Source organism: Pongo abelii, chromosome 5 (genome assembly GCF_028885655.2).
Source record: "Pongo abelii isolate AG06213 chromosome 5, NHGRI_mPonAbe1-v2.0_pri, whole genome shotgun sequence".
Classification (NCBI taxonomy): domain Eukaryota; kingdom Metazoa; phylum Chordata; class Mammalia; order Primates; family Hominidae; genus Pongo; species Pongo abelii.
The window spans coordinates 36,224,842-36,249,111 of record NC_071990.2 but is presented as its reverse complement, the minus strand read 5'-3'; the positions used below and the strand labels follow the sequence as shown (position 1 = coordinate 36,249,111).

General features: G+C 42.9%; 1 protein-coding gene across 4 annotated transcripts in view; it reads left to right on the top strand.

The window, feature by feature from the left end:
- SLC26A8 (solute carrier family 26 member 8) overlaps positions 1–24,270 on the top strand; it is an 82,891-nt gene that overhangs the window by 35,064 nt on the left and 23,557 nt on the right. For all 4 annotated transcript variants that reach the window (XM_054557422.2, XM_054557425.2, XM_024248239.3 and 1 more), the window contains 4 exons: positions 8,962–9,044; positions 13,763–13,910; positions 15,636–15,749; positions 22,177–22,254. In XM_054557422.2, coding sequence (XP_054413397.2) covers positions 8,962–9,044; positions 13,763–13,910; positions 15,636–15,749; positions 22,177–22,254 — 423 coding nt within the window. The remainder of the gene's footprint in view (positions 1–8,961; positions 9,045–13,762; positions 13,911–15,635; positions 15,750–22,176; positions 22,255–24,270) is intronic.

Sequence of the window (24,270 nt, the reverse complement as noted above, 5' to 3'; positions counted from 1 at the left end):
AGAGACAGGGTTTCACCATGTTAGCCAGGCTGGTCTCAAACTCCTGACCTCAGGTGATCCGCCTGTCTCAGCCTCCCAAAGTGCTGGGATTATAGGCATGAGCCACCGTGCCTGGCCTAATTATCATTTTTAATTGTTTTCACCTTGCAACCCTAGCAGCAGTTATTTTTGTTGTGAGAACATTTAAGGTCTACTCTCTTAGCAATTTCAAGTACACATTATTAACTATAGTCACAATAGCACAATAGATCTCTCTCACAAAATGCTTATTCTCCAAGTACTTTTATCTATTGCCTCGTTCTCATAATATTTCAAAGATAAGGTTTTTTTTCTCCTTATGAAAGAAATACGGGCTCATTCTAAGTTTGAAAAACATAAGGAAGTTTAAAAAAGTGGTAGAGGAAAAGAAATTCCTATAGTTGCACCATCCAAAGTCAACTACTATTGATACTTTAGTATTTTCAGTTATTCACTCCTTTCTTCTCTCAGACAAACATATGACAGGCCTAACCTCAATGTTGGTGAATTTACATCTTTTTCTACATAAATGTTTTATTTTTATGTTAATGTAGTTGAAATCATACTGTTATTCAACCTCCATTCCTTCTCACTATACTACAATAAGGAAATTGAGGCAGTTCATCCCCGGACTTGAACATAGGAGCACATCTAGATTAGAAGATGTCAGACTCAGAGGCCCTTCCTAAAAAATTAAAATAAAATAAAATCCAAGAGTTGAGGCACAAGCAATCTCATGTTAAATGATAACAGGCAAAGGGCCAAAGAACCAAGGAGGAAATGAACAGCCCTTTCCTATGGCTAGAACCAGATGCATTCACAAAGGAAACATACGATGTTCATGGAGAAACAACTGGAAGATTTGAACATCTTTTTCAATAAGAACCCATACCCAAACCTCAGCCTTCAGAAAGAAATGGCCTCCAAAATGGACATGTATCCAACAGTACAGGTTTGGCTCAAGAACCACAGAGCAGAGGCCAGGTGCGGTGGCTCATGCCTGTAATCCCAGCACTTTGGGAGGCCAAGGCGGGCAGATCACCCAAGGTCGGGAGTTTGAGACCAGCCTGACCAACATGGAGAAACCGTGTCTCTACTAAAAATACAAAACTAGCCGGGTGTGGTGGCACATGCCTGTAATCCCAGCTACTCGGGAGGCTGAGGCAGGAGAACGGCATGAACCCAGGAGGCAGAGCTTGCAGTAAGCTGAGATAGTGCCACTGCACTCCAGATTGGGTGAAAGAGTGAGACTCCGTCTCAAAACAAACAAACAAACAAAAAAACAGAACAAAACTCAAGAAAGCAAAATGCAAGCTTATTTAGCAAACACAATCTCAACAACAGCAATTAGTTGAGGATAGAGTCAAGACCAGTCCTTCCTAAGAAATACAGATATACCAGCCAAATCTCCTAATGATGCCTATCTTGTAGTCCTAGTTTATACAGATCACTGGGCACCCTGGTTGCGACTCACGTTATGCCCCAGTGTTAAGGTCCCTACAGATGACTTTGTTGTCCACAAAACAGTTCATTTTGACTGCTGCCAAGATCCTAGAATATACTGCTTCTGCTTCTATCCCATTTTTGGAATCCTGAGTTTATTCTCTGTGCTTCAATTATAATTCTTTTGACTGTTCACCTCTACAAAGTAGAGAGAGATACTAGACACAAAAGGTAACATATTGTAATGTGTGTAATGATTTCCTACAAGAGAGTACTTTTCAGTAATAAGGAACAAACTGGAGATACACACATACACACATTGTGTGTATAACATGGATGGATTTCAAAAACATTATGTAGCATGAAAGAAAAAAGACACAAAAGGCCACATACTGTATAATTCCATTACATGAATTCCTAGAGCAGGAAAAACTAATCTGTCATGACAAAAAGATTAGTGGCTGCCCATGTGGAAAAATTAAATAGTAAGTGGTAGAAAACTAATTTATCAGGGTGATGGAAATGTTTCATGTGTTAATTAGCTGTTAATTAGGGTGGCAGTTACCTAGTGTATAAATTCCTCAAAACATATAGAACTGGCCGGGTGCGGTGGCTCTCGCTTGTAATCCCAGCACTTTGGGTGGCCGAGGTGGGCGGATCACGCGGTCAGGAGATTGAGACCATCCTGCCAACATGGTGAAACACCATCTCTACTAAAAATACAAAAACTTAGCCGGGCGAGGTGGCAGGCGCCCGTAGTCCCAGCTACTTGGGAGGCTGAGGCAGGAGAATGGCATGAACCTGGGAGGCAGAGCTTGCAGTGAGCCGAGATCGCACCACTGTACTCCAGCCTGGGCAACAGAGCGAGATTCCGTCTCAAAAAAAAAAAAACAAAAAACAAACAAACAAAAAAACCCATATAGAACTGTATATCTAAAAGCTGTGCACTTTATTGTATCTAAATTATACCTTAATAAAAATAAATGTATATAACAAAGAAATTGAGGCAAATTAGATGTTAAATGTTTTTTCTAATCTGTGTCATTAGTAAGTAGCAGAGCTAGGGCTCACTGTCTAATAATAATGTTTCTTGTTTCTTTTCTTTTCTTTTTTCTTTGAGACAGAATCTTGCTCTGTCACCCAGGCTGGAGTGCAGTGGCACGATCTTGGCCCACTGCAACCTCCACCTCCCAGATTCAAGTGATTCTCCTGCCTCAGCCTCCCGAGTAGCTGGGATTACAGGTGCCCACCACCATGCCCAGCTGATTTTTATATTTTTAGTAGAGACGTGGGTTTCACCATGTTGGCCAGGCTGGTCTCAAACTCCTGACCTCAAGTGAGCTGCCCGCCTCAGCGTCCCAAAGTGCCGGGATTACAGGCATGAGCCAACGCACCTGGCCTCTTGTTTCTTTTCTAAAATCTGCTGATAAAATTTATCTTTTACAGTTATAATTAACATTTTACCATGATAAAGATATTTTTGTCAATAAAGCTCAGATTTTCTAAGTTAGCATTTTTCATTTTAAGATTGCTGAATTCAGGGCCGGGCATGGTGGCTCACGCCTATAATCTCAGCACTTTGGGAGGCCGAGGTGGGCCGACCACCTGAGGTCAGGAGTTCAAGACCAGCCTGGCCAACATGGTGAAACCTTGTCTCTATTAAAAATACAAAAATTAGCCGGGTATGGTGGTGTGTGCCTGTAATCCCAGCTACTCCAGAGGCTGAGGAAGGAGAATCACTTAACCTGGGAGGTCGCAGTGAGCCGAGATCGTGCCACTGCCCTCCAGCCTGGGCGATAGAGCAAAACTCCATGTAAAAAAAAAAAAAAAAAGAAAGAAAGGCTGCTGAATTTTTGGGTGTCAATGAGAATTATTTCTTTTTTAAGTGGTGGTCTGTGGCAAAGATGCTTGAAGTTAACCAAGTAATCATGTGCCCCCTGCACCTCCCAGTCTCTCTTGCAATTAGGAGGACCCTGTGACTTTTGAGCCAAAGTAGAGGTGAATAGGTACAAGTTCCCTCTTCTTTCCTCCCCTGCTGTGATGATGACGGGGCAGTATGTTAAGAAAATGGAGACCGGGATTGGTGGCTCACGCCTGTAATCCCAGCACTTTGGGAGGCCGAGACAGGCGGATCACGAGGTCAGGAGATCGAGACCATCCTGGCTAACATGGTGAAACCCTGTTTCTACTAAAAATACAAAAAAATTAGCTGGGCGTGGTGTTGTGCACCTGTAGTCCCAGCTACTCGGGAGGCTGAGGCAGGAGAATGGCATGAACCCAAGAGGCAGAGCTTGCAGTGAGCTGAGATCATGCCACTGCACTCCAGCCTGGGAGACAGCAAGACTCTGTCTCAAAAAAAAAGAAAACAAAATGGAATCTCCAGGTGAAATTAGCTCAAATCCCTGGGGCACTGTTTGCAAAGTCCAACCCACCATGGACTTTGTGTGGGCAAAAAAATAACTTTGATGTGTTAAAATGCTACAATCTCATGGCTTGTACGTTGCCACAGCATAACCCACTTATACTAACTAATCCAGGTCTATCTTCTTCAAGGTTGAAAAATACTGCCTTGGGACTTTAGACTAAACTTTCTTATAACTGTTGCCTACTTCTTGTAGAGGTGCATATTCTTTTCCCTTTGAATGTTTGAAAAGCTATTAATTCGTAAAGGCCAGAAGCTGAAAGGCTTGTTTTTCAAAAGATTTTTCAAAACCCTGAAGGCAGATCCAGCAATCCCACTATTGGGTATATACCTAAAGGAAATGAAATCAGTATGTTGAGTAGATACCTACACGCTCGTGTTCGCTACGGCACTATTTAAAACACCTAAGATACAGAATCAACCCAAGCCTTCATCAACAGATAAATGGATACATGTAGTATATACAGGTATTAGTTGACAGACATGTAACAAAAAATGATTTTTTTAAAAATGTGGTATACATATACAATGGAATACTATTCAGCCTTTAAAAAAAAGGAAATCCTTCTTCTTAACGCGTGGGTATTTGGTTTAAAAAAATTAAAATAAAATAAAAAATAAAAAGAAGGAAATCTTGTCATTTGGGACAACGTGGATGAACCCAGAGGACATGTTAAGTGAAATAAGCTAGGCACAGAAAGAAAAGTACTGCATGATCTCATTTATATGTGGAATCTAAAAAGGTTGAACTCATTGAAGTGAAGAGTAGAATGGTGGTTACCAGGGTCTAGAGTTGCAGGAGAGTGGTTTGGGGAGATGTTGGCCAAAGGATACAAAATTTCAGTTTGATAAGAGGAATAATTTCAAGAGATCTGTTGTACAACATAGTAACTACAGTTAGTAACAATGTATCATATTCTTGAAAATTGCCAAGAGATTGGATTTTAAGTGTTTTCACCACACCAAAAAAGTATGTAGGCATGGTAGCTCACACCTGTAATTTCAGCACTTTGGGAGGCCGAGGCGGGTGGATCACCTGAGGCCAGAAGTTCAATACCAGCCTGGCCAACAGGGAGAAACCTTGTTTCTACTAAAAATACAAAATTAGCTGGGCATCGTGGCACATGCCTGTAATCCCAGCTACTTGGGAGACTGAGGCAGGAGAATTGCTTGAACCCAGGAGGTGAAGGTTGCAGTGAGCCGGGATTGTGCCATTGCACTCCAGCCTGGGCAACAAGGGCAAAACTCCGTCTCAAAAAAAAAAAAAAAAAAAAAAAGATGTATATGTGAAGTAATGCATATGTTAATAGCTCGATTCAGCCATGCCACAATGTGTATATATATATATTTTAAAACAACATGTTGTATATGACAAATATATATGATTTTTATTTGTTGATTCTTAAAAACAAAACCCTGGATACAAATGGTGCTCTAGAGCTTAGGAAACAATGTGTATATGAAGTTTGTAGGGTGCAGTCAGAGACAGCCTCTCCTTTCTCAGCCCATCTCTGGCACCTTAGGAGGCTGCAGCTTTGTAGTCACCAGCAGACAGCAGCCATGAACAGACAGCAGCCCCCTTTTTTTTTTTTTTTTTTTTTTTTGAGACGGAGTCTCGCTCTGTCTCCTAGGCTGGAGTGCAGTGGTGCAATCTCAGCTCACTGCAGCCTCTGCCTCCCAGGTTCAAGCGATTCTCCTGCCTCAGCCTCCTGAGTAGCTGGGATTACAGGCAAACACCACCATGCCTGGCTAATTTTTTTATTTTTAGTAGAGACGGGGTTTCACCTTGTTGGCCAGGATGGTCTCGATCTCCTGACCTCGTGATCTGCCCACCTCGGCCTCCCAAAGTGCTGGGATTACAGGCGTGAACCACCGTGCCCAGCCCTCTCTTAAGAGACATCAGCACCAAGGATCATAGTGATGTTCCTTCAAGCAGTCTGTAAACCCAGATGTATCTGACACAGGTCTCAATCAATTTAGAAAGTTTATTTTGCCAAGGTTAAGGAAGCCCCCGTGACATAGCCTCTGGAGGGAGGTCCTGCCAACATGTTCAGGGTACAGCTTGCTTTTATACATTAGGGAGACACAATATATCAATCAATACCTGTAAGATTTACACTGGTTTGATCTGGAAGGGTGGGACAACTTGAAGGGGTGGGGGCTTCCATAGCATAGGCAGATTTAAAATTTTTCTGATTGGTAATTGATTGAAAGAGTTATTATCAATAGAGTCGAATGTCTGGGTTACGGTAAGGGGTTGTGGAGACCAAAGCTGTGTCATGCGGATGGAGCCTCCAAGTAGCAGGCTTCAAAGAGAATGGGTTGTAAACATTTCTTATCAGACTTAAGGGTCTGTTTTGAGGTTAATGCTGGTTGGCTTTTCCTGAATTCCAAAAGGGAGGAGGGATATAATGAGGTATGTCTGATCCCTGCTTCAATCATGGCCTGAACTAGTTTTTTCAGGTTAACTTCGGAATTCCCTTGGCCAAGAGATGGGATCCATTCAGGTGACTGGGGGCCTTAGAATTTTGTTTTTGGTTTACACAGCCTTGAAAGCAATCAACATGAACCAGAGTTATAAGGAAAGGAGAGAAGTGAGAGTGCAAAGAGTGCTGTGGTTTGACCATGGCTGACAGATTGGTTTGTGAGCCACAGTCAAGATATTCCACTGGGGGCCAAGCTCGGTGTCTCATGCCTGTAATCCCAGCACTTTGGGAGGCGGAGGCAGGTGGATTGCTCGAGGTCGGGAGTTCGAGACCAGCCTAGCCAACATGATGAAACCCCATCTCTAATAAAAATACAAAAAATTAGCTGGGCATAGTGGTGCACACCTGTAGTCCTAGCTACTCAGGAGGTGGAGGCAGGGGAATTGCTTGAACCCAGGAGGTAGAGGTTGCAGTGAGCCAAGATTGTGCCACTGCACTCCAGCCTGGTCAGCAGAGCAAAGACTCTGTCTCAAAAAAAAAAAGAAGAAGAAAGAAAGAAAAGAAGAATATATTCCTTTGGAGAATGCTATAAGTAATTACAATGCTCCATGAGGTGAGGTAGGGGAGGAAACAGAGGTCCAGCAATAAAAATAGGTGAAGGCTTACAATAATTGCAATTTAGGCATTAACCTTTTTTGTGACCTAATTTGTGCTCACAGGCTATTGAAGCCTGCAAAACACTACCTATACACATGTCAAGTCAAGTCAAGTGATGGGGACACAGTTTCTACCACATAGCAGGGATTAGAGATGCAGGGTAGAACTAGAAAAAGGCCTCCCTGTTTCCCTTAGCAGTGAGGAAAATGAGAGAGGGAAGATGGAGGCGCCCATGGTCTAGGGTCTAAAATGCCTCTCACAGCACCCACAAATTATTAATGTTTAGATGTGCTGGAGGAAACTGCACACATCTATCAATCTGTCCTTAAGAGAGCAGACTTGGCCAGGCACAGTGGCTCACGCCTGTAATCCCAGCACTTTGGGAGACCGAGGTAGGAGGATCACCTGAGGTCAGGAATTCAAGACCAGCCTGGCCAACTTGGCGAAACCCCATCTCTACTAAAAAATACAAAAAATTAGCCGGGTGTGGTGGCACACGCCTGTAATCCCAGCTACTTAGGAAGCTGAGGCATGAGAATCGCTTGAACCCAGGAGGCAGAGGTTGCAGTGAGCTGAGATTGCCCCACTGCACTCCAGCCTGGGCAACAAGAGCAAAACTCCATTTCAAAAAAAAAAAAAAAAAGAGCAGACTCAATATTTAGGAAAATTTTCATGGCAACAACTGAGATCCAGGTAGACTATACTGATAATTCAAGGGTCCCTTGGCTATAAGAAATTATACATATGTTCATAATTTATGTATATTTAAGCTGTACAGCAAACACAAAAAATGTAACAATAGTTGTCTTTGGATGAGTTATTTCTGTTTTTCAATGTTTCATATTTTCTTCATTTTTCTCTGTGAACAAGTATTACCTTTATACTGGAAATAAGAGTTCCTTGCCATACTTGCCATACTTCTTGCCTCTTAACTATATAAAAACCAAGACTCTTCTTCTCTGATCCAAACTGTAATCCAGATTCTTCCTTCCATTCTAATCTGTAGACTTCCTAGGGGTCTTCATCTGATAACAGTATCACAGGTTAGACAACTGCTGTTCTGTTCAGTGCCTGGTTGAACTCCTGCAGTAGATGCTGGGGAAAGAGATATGTATTAGTAGGAAGAATGGGATAAAGCAACTGTATAATTGCTATTTTAAAACATAGGAATTGAGGTCTCTTGTCTCTGGTTTAATCTGCATTGATGCAGAGTCTTTATAAGCTATAACAGCTGCTAGGTTGTCTCTTTTCCCTCTAATTAAAAATCAGGGACTAGAGGGAGAATTGCCATCTTTAGAAGTAAATGAAAGGGGGAAAAAGCAGGTAGTTGCTTTGCTACAGAACTTTTTCTTTGTGCAATTAAATGTTGCTCCATATTATTAAGGGTTAATCATGTTTCTCTTTTGGTATACCTCAACAAGCCCCTAAAAGGCATATCTGTATTACTACAATGTACCTGGAACTAAAAACTTTTGAAACTGAAAACTTGATACAGCCATTATCTGAAAACATGTTTATAATAATCTAGATGTTTAAAGTTGGTAGGGAGATTCCCCACTTCCTGATTAAACTCTGAAATACACAACTCTTTATTTAAAGAGGAGCAAAGAGGTATTTTCCAAGTCATTCAGTATTTAAATGGATCGATCTCACTGAAAGCCATTGAGATTCAAATATATTAAATATTAAAACAAGAAAAAATAAATAAAGTTGGTGGGGATACAGAAGTTCATGGCATCCATTGGTTCCCATCATGTTCACAGACCAAGTTGTTTTGCACTCTGGCTTAGAGAACCAAATGAATCAGGGAAGATCTCTAATGCCTGCCTTGCTCCGCTGAACTAGCCATGCCTCTCTCTCCAACTTGCATGCATAGGGACTGCTGCCTGTTTCATTTTCTGTCCTGCCAGAGGCTATGGGCAACTCTGCTCCTGGAAGCAATGCACTATATTTAGGTATTCATATGCCCCCCCCTTTTTTTTTTACCCCCTACAGATTATTGGCTTCACTGTGATTGCAAACAAGATAAGCATGGCCACAGAAACCAGCCAGACGCTTATTGACATGATTCCTTATAGGTCAGTAATTCCACTTTTCAAGATTGCTTTTCTCTTTCTGATACCCTCTCTTAGCCTCTGACCACACAGCCTGATTGGTATTTTCTACTAGCAGTCTCTGGCCAAAGCAAAATTCATTTTAGAACACAGAGGTTCATGAAAGGAGAAGGGCTAGGGACAACTCCTTGTGCCTTCTCTGGTCAGCCTCTGTCTCTCTTCTCATAGTTGAACAAATCCCCTTATCCAGGAAAACTGTGATATGCACTGAATATCAGAGAATCTCATGTTTTTTTTCATAGCACATGATAGGCCTTCTCAACTGCCATACCTTTCTGATTAATTCTCAAGGGGTGGACAAGAGATGCCTCGGTTTTTCTAGCCTGTCTCCTGTGGCTCTGTGTTCAGAAGATGAACGTTCCTTCTGCCTTCACAAACTTAGACTAAATAGATGCCCTATTTTTATTTATTTATTTATTTATTTATTTATTTATTTATTTATTTATTTTTGAGACAGAGTCTCACTCTGTTGCCTAGGCTGGAGTGCAGTGGCACAATCATGGCTCACTGCAGCCTTGAATTCTCAGGCTCAAGTGATCCTCCCTCCTCAGCTCTCGGAGTAGCTGGGACTACAGGCGCACACCGCTGCGCACTGCCACGCCCGGCTAATTTTTTGCATTTTTAGTAGAGACAGCATTTTGCCGTGTTGCTCAGGCTGGTCTCAAAATCCTGGGCTCAAACATTCCTCCTGCCTTGGCCTCCTATAGTGCTGGGATTACAGGCATGAGCCACAGTGCCCGGTCAGAATTGGTGCCCTTGAGCAACATTATTTTCTTACTCTAGGTAGAAAGTGATCTTCAAATAGCCTGGCATATGGAGTTCTTAAGGACTCACAATCAATTTACATTATAATTCTTACCAGTGACTATGAGGCACGGCTCTTGCTTCTGTTAGGAAATTATTTTTTTTTTAACCTTAATCAGATGAATCACATTAGCTAAGAAAGGCAATATACTGCAGTTTCTTGACTCAGAGAGGCTTTTGAAGAGCATTGCCCATTTCCTCACGTTGTATAATAAGGAATCCTGTAAAGAATGAAGCATACTTGCTAAACTCCAGGATCACAAAATGTAGGCTTTTTTTTTTCCTTTTTGAGACAAGTCTTGCTCTGTCGCCCAGGCTGGAGCACAATGCGCCATCTCAGCTCACTGCAACCTCCACCTCCCGGGTTCAAGTGATTCTCCTGCTCACCCTCCTGAGTAGCTGGAATTACAGGTGCCTGCCACCACACCTGGCTAATTTTTGTATTTTTTGTAGAGACAGGGTTTCACCATGTTGGCCAGGCTGATCTTGAACTCCTGGACTCAGGTGATCCTCCCATCTCCACCTCCCAAAGTGCTGGGATTACAGGCGTGAGTCACCACACCCGGGCAAATGTAGGCTATTTTGACACAATCAGTTTGAACTAGTCTCATAACCTACCCAGTTCTCAATGAAATCTGACGATGGCTGAATCAACTTGAAATTCCAGTCAATCAAAAAATGTGGGCAGACACCACCTAGGTACTAGGGAGTACAAAGATAAGCAAGACACGATCTCTGTCCTCAGGAAAAAAAATAATAACAAGAACAACAGTGGGATTGACACTTTACATATTTGTATTCTTTCATTTGCTCCCCACAGTAATGCTTTGAGGTAGATAGTGTCTTCTTTTTTACACTAAGGAAACTAAGGCTTCCTATGTTTAAATTACTTAGCACATTGCTCTTCCGTGGCAGAGCTACCATTTGAACATATTTCTCCTCAATTCCAAAGTCTATAATTATAACCACTCTGTTATACTTACACAATATGCTTCTGTTATCAATGACTTCAAAACCACACAGCCAGGCTGGGCGCAGTGCCTCATGCCTGTAATCCCAGCACTTTGGGAAGCTGAGGCAGGTGGATCACTTGAGGCCAGGAGTTCGAGAGCAGTCTGGCCAACAAGGTGAAACCCCATCTCTGCTAAAAATACAAAAACTAGCTGGGCATAGTGGTGTGTGCCTGTAATCCCAGCTACTTGGGAGGCTAAAGCAAGAGAATCACTTGAACCCGGGAGTTGGAGGTTGCAGTAAGCCAGGATCATGCCACTGCACTCCAGCCTAGGCAATAGAGGGAGACTATCTCAAAAAGTAAAAAAGAAAAAAGAAAAAACCCACACAGCCAAGTTTCGCTTATCTCTTATAAGATTCAAAGGTACAGATGGACAAGTGACAATTTCAGAAGTCTAATTTTAAGCATTGCTTTGAGCTTTCTCTTTTATTAGGTATTTATCCAGGGCTGCTAGAGAATAGTAAGATTAGACAATTTAAGTTAGCTCCTGCTGTGTCCATGTCCCCTTTTAACCTCATTTGCTAACAAGAATTGACTGTTACAGAGAACAGAAAGGAAAAACAGTAGTTTATGTTGTTATCATACTAAATATTCAAGCTTTACTAATATAGATTGGGGTAGTAAATTATATTTACTGTGTACCTCTTTGGGACAGCCTCATTCTTACCTAGCTTCTTAAAAAGACAAAAAGGTGGAATTTGATAATAACTTAAATACCTACCTCTAAGCATTCAGTTATGCTTCTACTTAGCTCATTACTTGAAAAATGCAAAGGAGCTTGTAAGTTATAAATTATTTTATTTTTTTTTTGAGATGGAGTCTTGCTCTGTTGCCCAGGCTGGAGTGCAGTGGTGCGATCTCGGCTCACTGCAACCTCCGCCTCCCAGGTTCATGCCATTCTCCTGCCTCAGCCTCCCGAGTAGCTGGGACTACAGGCGCCTGCCACCACGCCTGGCTAATTTTTGTATTTTTCGTAGAGATGTGGTTTCACTGTGTTAGCCAGGATGGTCTTGATCTCCTGACCTTGTGATCAGCCCGCCTTGGCCTCCCAAAGTGCTGAGATTACAGGCGTGAGCCACCGCGCCCAGTGGTAAGTTATAAATAAGGAATTAAAATAGACGTAGTAGGGCCAGACACAGTGGCTCATGCCTGTAATCCCAGCACTGTGGGAGGCTGAGGCGAATCGCTTGAGCTCAGGATTTCAAGACCAACCTGGGCAACATGGTGAGACTCCGTTTCTACAAAAAAAAAAAAAATAGCCAGGTGTGGTGGCATGCATCTGAAATCCTAGCTACTTGGGAGGCTGAGTTGGGAGGATTTATTGAGGAAGGTTGAGGTTGCAGTGAGCCATGATCACACCACTGCACACCACTGACACAGCAAGACCCGGTCTCAATACAAAAAAAAAAGAAGAAGAAGAAAAAAAGAAGAGAAGAAGACATAGTTGGATGGTGAAGAAAATGATATTTAGCTCTTTGAGGTGCTAAAAGTGAATTCTTTCTACTCAAAAATAAAATTTAAAATGCAAGAACTAATAAGAAACTTTAATTAGATAAGGGATTATTTGCTTTGTGGAAATATATATCACAAAATTTCTTTTAAGATAATTTTCCCAAGGGTATTTACATGATTCATTTTATTGAATTTGGATTTTTATATAACTTATCAGAAGGAAATCAACTGTTGAGGCATACATATTTGTCTTTGATGAAATGATTAATCAAAAGAACAAATAAGTGTTTCAAATAGCAAACCTTATCTAAAACACTTAGATTTTTTTTTCTGACTTAGAAAGTAATCTAGAGAAATAAAAAAGGAAGCATATTTGTGCTTCCAGATTTGACTTAAAGAATTATGCCAGTATGGATCTATGGAAAAACACCACTCCCCCCAAATAATCAAGATTTCTTTTCCTTCTATAGTCTGTTAATATTGTGCTTGATTTCTGACTGTTAAACTAATGCTTCATTCTGGGATAAACCCCACTTGATCATAGTGTATTATCCTTTTATATATTGACTTTCTAAAATGATAAGAATTTTTGCATTTATGTTTATGAGGATATTGGCCTGAGTGTTTTATTTTTTTTTCTTCTTGTGCTATCTATGTCTGGTTTTGGTGTCAGAGTATATTGAAATTTTTTTTTTTTTTTTTTTGAGACTGAATCTCACTCTGTCACCCAGGCTGGAGTGCAGTAGCGCAATCTCTGCTCACTGCAACCTCTGCCTCCTGGGTTCAAGAGATTCCCATGCCTCAGCCTCCAGAGTAGCTGGGATTACAAGTGCGCGCCACCACACCCGGCTAATTTTTTATATTTTTAGTAGAGATAGGGTTTCACCATGTTGGCCAGGCTGATCTCGAACTCCTGACCTCGAGTGGTCCACCCACCTCGGCCTCCCAAAGTGCTGGGATTGCAGGAATGAGCCACCGCACCCAGCCGTATGTTGACATTATAGAAAGATTTGGAAAGTATTGCCTCATCTTCAACTTCTGGAAGAGTTTCCATAAAAGAGGCATTATTTCTTCCTTAAATATCCACCTATAGTTCACCTATTGGTATGGTCTCAAACAGTATCAAGAAACCACATGAATCGTTAATGTTTTGCCTGTTCTGTTTACTGCCATTGCTACCTGGCAGAAACATTGAACTACAAGACACAACAGCGTGTTCTCTCAATGGCTTTCATAACTTGGCTTGGTTTGCTGGCAGTTTTGGCAGGCTGCTGCCTCAATCACTCCGCTTGTCCCTATTGTCATTAAAAAAAATAATAATAATAATCAGGACAGCCCAGTGTTAGAATAGAGTGGCGGAGGCACCAAGAAAGGATTCCTGCTATCCAGAAATAATTCCACTATTCTATTCCAGCTTCCTGTTTCCTGTAACACCAGATTTCAGCCTTCTTCCCAAGATAATTTTACAAGCCTTCTCCTTATCTTTGGTGAGCTCCTTTCTGCTCATATTTCTGGGCAAGAAGATTGCCAGTCTTCACAATTACAGTGTCAATTCCAACCAGGTGAGAGGACTATTACTTCCTCTGATCCTTAACTCTTTGTTCTTTAATCAAAGCCTCCTGCTAACATGAAGCAGGAGTCTTTTTTAACTGAAGAGCCACTTGGACCATGGTTTGGACAGTAATCACAAAGGATTTTTGAGAGGTGAGGGATACTTAACTTTGAGGGCACTTGAATTAACCTGAGTGTTATTGCCCTAGAACAGATATGGTACAGAGAGGCCAGAAAATTATGGCATCATGTTGTTAAGCTAGGAGAGTTTCACTTTTCTTAATTTTAGCTTTCTTTCTACCAAGTCCTCCAACCACATACTGAGGTGCAATAAGAAATGCTGCAGAACGTCTTATAAAAAGCCAGGGTTGGGCCGGGAGCAGTGGCTCACGTCTGTAATCCCAGCACTTTGGGAGGCCAAGGCAGGTGGATCACGAAGTCAGGAGATCAAGACCATCCTGGCTAACATGGTGAAACCCCGTCTCTACCAAAAATACAAAAAAAAAAAATTAGCCGGGCGTGGTGGTGGGCGCCTGTACTCCCAGCTACTCGGGAGGCTGAGGCAGGAGAATGGCGTGAACCCAGGAGGCAGAACTTGCAGTGAGCCGAGACCACGCCACTGCACTCCAGCCTGGGCAACTCCATCTCAAAAAAAAAAAAAAGCGAGGGCTTCTAATACCATACAGTTGGCCTCCCAGAAATAGTTTTTGTCTTTTTAGCCCTTTCCCTAGAACTCAAGAGGGAAATATGGAAACAACAGGTGTTCCAATTTGACCTTTTTTTTTTTTTTTGAGACGGAGTTTTGCTCTTGTTACCCATGCTGGAGTGCAATGGCATGATCTTGGGTCACCACAACCTCCACCTCCCAGGTTCAAGCAATTCTCCTGCCTCAGCCACCCGAGTAGCTGGGATTACAAGCACTCACCACCATGCCCAGCTAATTTTTGTATTTTTAGTAGAGATGGGCTTTCACCACTTTGGCCAGGCTGGTCTCGAACTCCTGACCTCATGATCTGCCTGCCTCAGCCTCCCAAAGTGCTGGGATTACAGGTTTCAGCCACCGCACCCAGCCCAATTTGACCTTTAGGGTAGTACATAAGGCAGGGAGAATAGCATTGTGCTTCTCCCTGTCATCCTAAGTCCTGGTCATCACTTGAAAGAGAATAAAAATGCCAGAGTCTCATTTTCTCACCTTGAAAAAGCACTTTCCTTGTGATGACTAGCTAAAATGACGATTCGGTTTAATCAAGAAAATCAGATGTGCCATCCTTTTGTTCTAATTTTTTTTTTTTTTTTTTTTTTTTTTTTGAGACAGAGTTTCGCTCTTGCTGCCCAGGCTGGAGTGCAATGGTGCAATCTTGGCTCACCGCAACCTCTGTCTCTCAGGTTCAAGCGATTCTCCTGCCTCAGACTCCCAAGTAGATGGGATTACAGGCATGTGCCACTACGCCTGGCAAATTTTGTATTTTTAGTAGAGACAGGGTTTCTCCATGTTGGTCAGGCTGGTCTCAAGCTCCTGACTTCAGGTGATCCACCTGCCTCAGCCTCCCAAAGTGTTGAGCTTATAGGCGTGAGCCACCTCACCCGGCCTTCTAATAATATTTCAATCTGTTATTTCAAGTGATGCAAACAACCCTATCTTCATATAAAAAAAAACCCATATGCCTTCAACTCAAAATAAAATCAGCATTCTTCAACAAAAAGGGGGGCCTAAAGCATCTGCCATTTCTTTACAGGATTTAATAGCCATCGGCCTTTGCAATGTCGTCAGTTCATTTTTCAGATCTTGTGTGTTTACTGGTGCTGTTGCTAGGACTATTATCCAGGATAAATCTGGAGGAAGACAACAGGTATGTTGAAATACAATTTGATCTATAATACATAAACATATTCACATCAATTCATATGTATATTCAGAGTAGGGAATTAAATGGGTTTAATCTTCTTGCTGTTTTAATGCTATGCTTAATGGGAAAGATCTCTGGGAAGAATTTGGAGTCCATGCTTGCCTTAATTTTTGCTCAGATTTTGTCTTAAAAGTTACTTGTCAATGTGGAACTTGAAAGCCATTTTCTACAGAAATATGTGAGAGGTTTCCATATATCAGCCCACAAAACCCCACTTTTCGTGTAACATACCTAAAGGATAAGAATATTTTAGGTAAACTGGCCAGGTGTGGTGGCTCACGCCTGTAATACCAACACTTTAGAAGGCCGAAGTGGGTGGATCACTTGAAGTCAGGAGTTCGAGACCAGCCTGGCTAACATGGTAAAACCCTGTCTCTACTAGAAATACAAAAAAAGAAAAAAAAAATTAGCTGGGTGTTGTGGCACACACATGTAATTCCAGCTACCCAGGAGGCTGACACAGGAGAATCACTTGAACCTAGGAGACAGAGGTTGCAATGAGTTGAGATGGTACCACTGCACTCCAGCCTGGGTGGCGGAATGAGATTCCGTCTCAAAGAAAAAAAAAAAAAAGAATATTTCTGGTAAACTTACCATCATCTGCTAATGCTTTCCCCCCGTGGGAAGATGCATTCTCACACCTAGTCTGGAAAAGCAATAATACAACTCTACACACCTTGGCAGCAAACCAAAAATTTTCCTGGCTTCCTCAAAAGGGCATGGCAAGGGGCTTTCATGACAGGGTGTCAGGTCTTTGTCTAGGAGAGCCTAGAGAATGTATAATTGTTCTACTTTTGTATAAGAGAAAATTATCTAGGTCAGATTTTCTGCAGGTATTCTGAGTCAGTAAACTAAATGTTTAGGTATGTGTTAAGCATACATAGAGAGAATGGTGGTCGAAAAGACTGTAGAGGCAAAGTGTCTAATTGTAGGCATGAGATTTTATAAGTCTAATATTCATGAGTTTTGTTTTTTGTTTTTGTTTTTGTTTTGAGACATAGTCTTTGGCTCTGTCGCCCAGGCTGGAGTGCAGTGACGCGATCTCGGCTCACTGCAACCTCCGCCTCCCAGGCTCAAGTGATTTTCCTACCTCAGCCTCCCGAGTAGCTGGGATTACAGGCATCCGCCACGACATCCAGCTAATTTTTGTATTTTTAGCAGAAATGGGGTTTTACTATGTTGGCCAGGCTGATCTTGAACTCCTGAACTCAAGTGATCTGCCTGCCTCGGCCTCCCAAAGTGCTGGGATTACAGGCATGAACCACCGGGCCCGGCCCAATGTTCATCAGTTTTGAACTGACTAGATAAAATTACAACATGCTAACCTGAGAGGTGTCCCATCTCAACTATGCAGAGTGACAAAATGTCAGAGAGCTATCGGAATTGAAACTGGGGTTGCCCAGGGAATGAGTCAGCATTCAAACGCCAGAGAAACAGTGGCAGAGGTCAAAGACAAGCTTCTGCTGCAGGAACATAGTAAAAGGTGTAGCCATGGTCAGAAACGAATGTGTCAGCAGAATGAACAGTCAACTTTCACATGGAAAGACAAAGTGTCATAGTCCATGGGCAAATATGTGGTGAAGCATAAGGTAAAAGCTAATACAAGTCAGAAAGATTAGGCAGGGGTGAGAGCATGGGTATAGAGCAGGGGTGTCCAATCTTTTGGCTTCCCTGGCCCACCGGAAGAAGGAGAATTGTTTTGGGCCACACATAAAATGCACTAACTCTAACAATAGCTGATGAGCTTAAAAAAAAAATCGCAAAAATATCTTATAATGTTTTAAGAAAGTTTACGAATTTGTGTTGGGCTGCATCCAAAGCTGTCCTGGGCTACATGTGGCCCTGCAGGCCTCAGGTTGGACAAGTTTGGTCTAGAATAAGACTACATTGTACCATTTTATGTGGACTGAGTTTTGTTTGTCACAGAGCTTCTTCCAGACACATTGGCCTTTTCCACTACCACTTAATAGACAGAGAAATTTGGGCTATGCTCAGAAGAGTGTTTTGTACAAGCATGCAAAAACTTTGGAGTCAAAGAGACTCCAAAGAGACTTGGAAAGTTTTAGAAGAAATGGAAATGGCGATTCCAGAGATTAGTTCCACTAACTTTTTATGACATACTTTGTTTATTCAGTATATAAGCATAATGTAAATTTGGGAGACAAGATGTGCACGGCTAGAAAAAAATAAATCACAGTGCAAGGAAAATTGAGTGCAGAATGAGGACGATTTTTAAAAAGCGGCATAAATATTCCAAGAAGGAGAACGATGGCAGAAGTGGGACTTTCATGGAGTACTGAAAGGGTTTAGGGTATGTGTAGATGGAAGGAGGAAGAAGGGCTTCAGTTCAGCCTCAGAGCTGTCCTAACAGCAGGATTCCACTTGTGCGTGCAATGCGGACTGGAGGAAGACTGGCTTTGCCAACTGCACTCATTGATTCTGGGAATAGAAAGGCCAAGGTTTGGGAGGGTTTTGGCAGACGATTGAATTTCCAACCCCTGAGCAAGCCCATTTTTAGCATTTTAGCCTGTTGGACAGAAGGTCTGCCTCAAAGGTAGCCTATGGCACTCATTTTGTTTTCTGCTGCCACCTTGTTCATCTCTGCAGCATAGTTCTGCCAGTGACACCTCTCAATGCAGTGCAGCGGCCCTCCACAGGGAGGCATGTCCGTAGGAATGCTGAGAAGCCCTCCCTGACGCCTTGACATGCCCCTTGCAAATCGCTGGCTCAAGCAAAGAATGCTGCTGACCCCTGGCCCTACACATGGCAGCTGCCCAGACTATACTCTTGAGTTCCTAATCTGGATCAGAAAAGGCCTCTGAGACTCATTCATCTTCTTCATTCCATGGGAGTGGAGTTTTCTCTCCACCTCTTATCTCTGGAGGCCTTATGATTTTTTTTTTTTCAGCGATAGGGTCTCGCTATGTTGCCCAAACTCCAGGCCTCAAGTGATCTTCTCACTTCAGCCCCCCAGAGTGCTAGGATTACAGGCATGAGCCACCGTGCCCCAACCCCTTGGGGGCTCTTGATTCACTCTGCTGAGAATGCCCCCATTTCTTCAAAGTTTCTTAGGACTGCAGAAAAGAGAAATAGGGGGCTGGCTCTGAACTTCTCAAAAATAATCTGCCATCAAGGGTCACTTTGTTTTTATTTTTTATCTGGCATAGATGCAAACTGTGTATATGTGTCTAGATTTCACTTAATTTCTTGCTGTCTAGAACTCATTTCCCTCCAGTGGCTGCAGCAAAACCTACTGGTCCTTCTGGCCACAGCCTCAGCCTGAGGCATTGGCAGGCCTGACCCATGGCAAAGGGGATGTGATGAGCCCTAGTAGGCCTGTGGCCAGCTGGGCTGTGCCCCACTCCATCTTTCTGGTCATCCTATTCGTACCACTGTGCTTCCGTGTTCTCCAAGATTAGGTTTCTTTCATTGCCCCCTGCTCTCTAAGGACCTGCCTTGCCCAGGCTCCCCGAACAGCTTTAAAATGGGTTATTGTAAAAGAGAGAAATGAATGAGTTGCGTTCTTTTTAGAGGAAGCCAATGGGGCAGTGGAGAGTGCCTGGATTTTGGAGTCAGATGGTCAGGGGAGGTTGAACCTGACCCCATGCTTCCTAGATGTATGTGACCGTGGGCAAATTAATTTTGCTCTCTGAGGCTCTAGTATTCATCTGGTAAGTGGGGATAAGACAGACTTGCCCATTGTGAGAATTAAATTAGATGCTAATGGGTGCCTGTCTCTTAAGAGTTCAAAAATCATCACTTCTACCCCAAGACCCAAGTGCCTGGGCAGGTGTTCATCATCTGCTATTCTACTTCATGGAGCCCCCTGTACATGGAGCAATGATGCCTGAGGGTCTGCATGTTGATTGTGGCTGTGGCTATGGGAACTCACACGGCTTTGACTCTCTGGAGAGAAGGCAGAGTCAGTCTGCCTTCAGTCAGGCTTCAAGAAAGCCTGGAAAAGTGATGGAAAATCTGGTCAGAAAAACAAAGCATGCATGAGATGTAAAACATGCAGACAGTGCTTGCTGTCATCAGACCCTGTTCAGGCACTGAGGCTGAGCTTCTGAGAGCCATCGAGCATCTTCCTGAGGCACAGTGCCACTGAGGATGGTCTTCTGATCCCAAAACCCATTCCTATGAATGTGCAGCCAAGGGGGACACAATTATTGGCAGGCCTCCAACCCTCTCTGAGCAGCTAATTTTATGGGATTTGGTGTCTAGTTTGTGCTCATTTTGACCTAGGATTTTTGTTGTTGTTGTTGTTTTGAGATGGAGCTTTGCTCTTGTTGCCCTGGCTGGAGTGCATTGGCGCGGTCTTGGCTCACTGCAACCTCTGCCTCCCAGGTGCAAGCGATTCTCCTGCCTCAACCTCCCAAGTAGCTGGGATTATAGGCGCCCGCCACTACCCCCAGCTAATTTTTTTGTATTTTTAGTAGAGATGGGGTTTCACCATGTTGGCCAGGCTGGTCTCAAACTCCTGACCTCAGGTGATCTGCCTGGCTCGGCCTCCCAAAGTGCTGGGATTACAGGTGCGAGCCACCACGCCTGGCCTAACCTAGTTTTATACAACTTATTTTGTGTCTGCCTACCTTTGTTTCCTTAAAAATAATCAGGAGAATTTTGGAGAAAAAAGTGGCAGAAAAGAAAAGGCCTGATATAGATTTCCTGTGCTAATGAAAATAGTTTTCTTCTATAGCATCAGCAAAGGCCAACTGAAGCTACAGCCAGAAATTAGATCCAGCAACAGGCTGACATGTCACCTGGCTGGAGAGGCTTTGGGGTTACCCGTCTCAGTTCCACAGTGTCTGAAATGTTTGCCATCAGAGCTTTTTGAGTTTCAGTTATGGTGATCCATTTTCCTGAGTCCTTCCTACACTACTCTCATGTGATTCAGCCTTTCCACTTCAGGCCACTCACTTTAGCTGTAAGTCAGCTGGGATGGGGAAAGAAAGAAGCAGGACGTTGATTGCATTGCTATTATTTTCAGCAATACATTTGTATGGCAAATAGCAATGAGTAGTGAGAGGGAACCCAGTGGGAAGGCGTGTGTTTCCCCCCCACGTAAAAAATACAGAGAAAAATCAGAGAATCATTGCTGAGTGGTCCTTTGGTAGATTAGAATCGAGAGACTCCCTCAGTTCTTGCTTTTCTGTGCCATTGTTCTGATTTGTGGTTATAATTTTGCCCCATCGCCTATTCCTATCGCAGTGGAAAATGACACTGGTTGCTATTATTTTTATTACTAGTGGCTTACAAAATGGAAAGTTACCAATAGAGGATATAATGAGTCCAAGACTATCCGGAGACCACTGGGCTTATCAAGGAAACTATGCTTCTTAGTTTTCCACCTTTATTTTGCCAAGTGAGAATCACTGCTTACCAAGAGACACTGAGCCCAAAGTAGTCAACCCGACTGGGATAGGATCCAGAGCTGCTATACACAGCCTTGACTCATGTTTGTAGCTTTTTCTTTCTTTCTTTCTTTTTGATGGCACTGGAGCAGAGAGAAACTAAAGCAGGAAAATGGGAAGTGATTATCTTTGTGTTTTTTAAGATGAAGCTCCACTGCAGCTGCTAGATGGGCAGTTACCCAAGCAGCAAACAGGAGAGTGAGGGGTGGGAAATTTATTTACATGGGAAGTAGGGTGCTTTGGATTTTAGGGCTGACACTGAGGAGCTACTAGGGCTTTTCTTTCCTTATTTTTTTTATTTTTTATTTTTTTGTGAGTTGGAGTCTCACTCTGTCACCAGGCTGGAGCGCAGTGGCGCGATCTTGGCTCACTGCAATCTCCATCTCCCGGGTTCAAGCGATTCTCCTCCCTCAGCCTCCCAAGTAGCTGGAATTACAGGTGCACACCACCAAGCCCAGCTAATTTTTGTATTTTTAGTAGAGACGAGGTTTCACCATGTTGGCCAGGATGGTCTCAATCTTTTGACCTTGTGATCTGCCGGCCTCAGCCTCCCAAAGTGCTGGGATTACAGGTGTGAGCCACCGCGCCCGGCCAACTAGGGCTTTTCTAAATTGTGCAAGGAGAGGTTAAACTTAGGAGGAGATGCAAATCAGATTTTAGGAGAATTCAGATTCATAGCACAGAGCAGTGGCAGTAAAGATTCAAATGCCCAGGACAATGTGGAGCTTTTCAGGGAGCATCTTTCCATTCATTCAGGGAGTATTTATTGAGTACCTAGTATGTGTTTAGCACTTTGATAAGACTTGAAAATGTCAGTTCAACAAAAATACACTTGGACTGAACTCAACTCCTTTTAAGAAAAACTGACACGCTTCTTACCAAGCAGAAGGCCTCAGTTGCAGACAGGGACCAATACGTTCCTGATGGTTTCTCTCCAACTGGCTCTGTCTCCTCAGTTTGCATCTCTGGTAGGCGCAGGTGTGATGCTGCTCCTGATGGTGAAGATGGGACACTTTTTCTACGCACTGCCAAATGTAAGTAGAACTGATCAGATAACTAAGTCAACAACGACCAGGGCTCTGGATTGCTCCTTGGTGTGTGTGTGGGGGGGGTTGGGGGTGGGGGGGCGGGGGGCGGGCATCTCCGAGGAGAATTGCATTCAGATTATCCCCAATGGTTGCTCCAGCCTATCTCTAGTCCCTTTCATTCAAAATAATAGTATCTGCATCACAGGGTTGAGGGTTAAATGATGTGATATATATATATATATATACACACATACACACATATGTATATTTATACATAAGATTTATATGGTGTGTAGATAGATAGATGTAATAGTATTGGGCCTATAGTAAACACTCAAGAAACATTAGTTATAGGGCTGGGCACCGTGGCTGGTGCCTGTAATCCCAGCACTTTGGGAGGCCAAGGTGGGCAGATTACCTGAAGTCAAGAGTTCAAGACCCACCTGGCCAACATGGAGAAACCCCATCTCTACTAAAAATACAAAAATTAACTGGGCATGGTGGTGCGTGCCTGTAATCCCAGCTACTTTGGGGGCTGAGGCAGGAAAATCTCTTGAACCCGGGAGGCAGAGATTGCAGTGAGCCAAGATCCCACCACTGCACTCAAGCCTGGGCTACAGAGCGAGACTCCGTCTAAAAAAAAAAAAAAAGCATTAGTTATAGGCCAAGAGTGGTGTAATCCCAGCACTTTGGGAGGCCAAGGTGTGCAGATCACTTGAGGTCAGGAGTTCAAGATCAGCCGGGCCAACATGGCAAAACCCCATCTCTACTAAAAATACAAAAATTAGCTGGGTGTGGTGACAGGTGCCTGTAATCCCAGCCATTCTGGAGGCTGAGGCAGGAGAATCGCTTGAACCTGGGAGGCTGCAGTGAGCTGAGATCACGCCATTGCACTCCAGCCTGGGTGACCGAGTGAGACTGTTTCAGAAAATAAATAAATAAATTAATTAATTAAATAAAATAAGTTATTATTATTATTGAATCTTCTTTTTATTGCTTAAGCTATAAAGCAAGCTTTGTAAGTAAGGATTCAGTGAAAAATGACCAAAATAGACTTCAGATGCCACACCAACATGGGATTGGAAACTCACTGTGCATTCATGCCATCTGTTTTCCTACACTGCTTCCAGAAGGCCTTGTTCTGCATTTGTGTGAACTCAGTCCTCCCGTTGCTGCCACACTGCCTCTTGGTTAGTTCACAATACTAGAAGGCAGGTCTGAAAGTTGTGTCTTAACTCAGTATTCAGCCAGGATGCCTCTATATACAAATGTGTCATTCTTCCCTTTGTATGAAACAGCACCTTGTAGAGATGCCAGGTGTGTTAATTATTAGCTATAATCCTTCTTTTCTTGGGTTACAGTAGGTCTATACTCAGTGACCATCATTTTCTTTCAAGTTTTCTTCATGCTCCTGTTAGCCATTTTTATATAGTACTTAAGGAGGTGAGAGAAGGTTTATTTGTGGATGTAGCAGCTTGGTTACACACCGAGGTGGCTGTCCTTGAAGCTGGGGTGGTTGTAAATGTGATCTCCATCCTTCTGAATGCTTCCTTTCCACCTGGTGAATAGCAGGTGTCAGTAAAGCAGGACCACCCACAAGGCTGCTGCTGCCTTCTGCTCATATGATTCAAGGACCTTGGAGCCAAGGCATGGAATCTATGCAAGGAGGGTGGAACTAGTTAGTAAGCTCAAATTGACATGCAAACCGTCCTCTGATTCCCAGTAGAGGTAATCTCCAGAATTCAGTTTCTACAGCACCTTTGTTGCTATCACTCTTGGAATCTGTTTTAGGAGGGCCACTCACTAATTTACTTTGGATATGGATATTTTTTCTTTACAACTAAATGAAGCAGAATTTTAAAATTCCAAACAAACGAAAATTATCAGAGTTCACTGAAGGGTAGTGATAAAAGTTGGGACTCCTTTATTATAAACACGTTGGGGACAGAACAGCCCTTGCTTTTGGCTAGCCATGTTACATCACATTAATTTTATAGCATCTAGTCAGCATGTTTCTGAGTG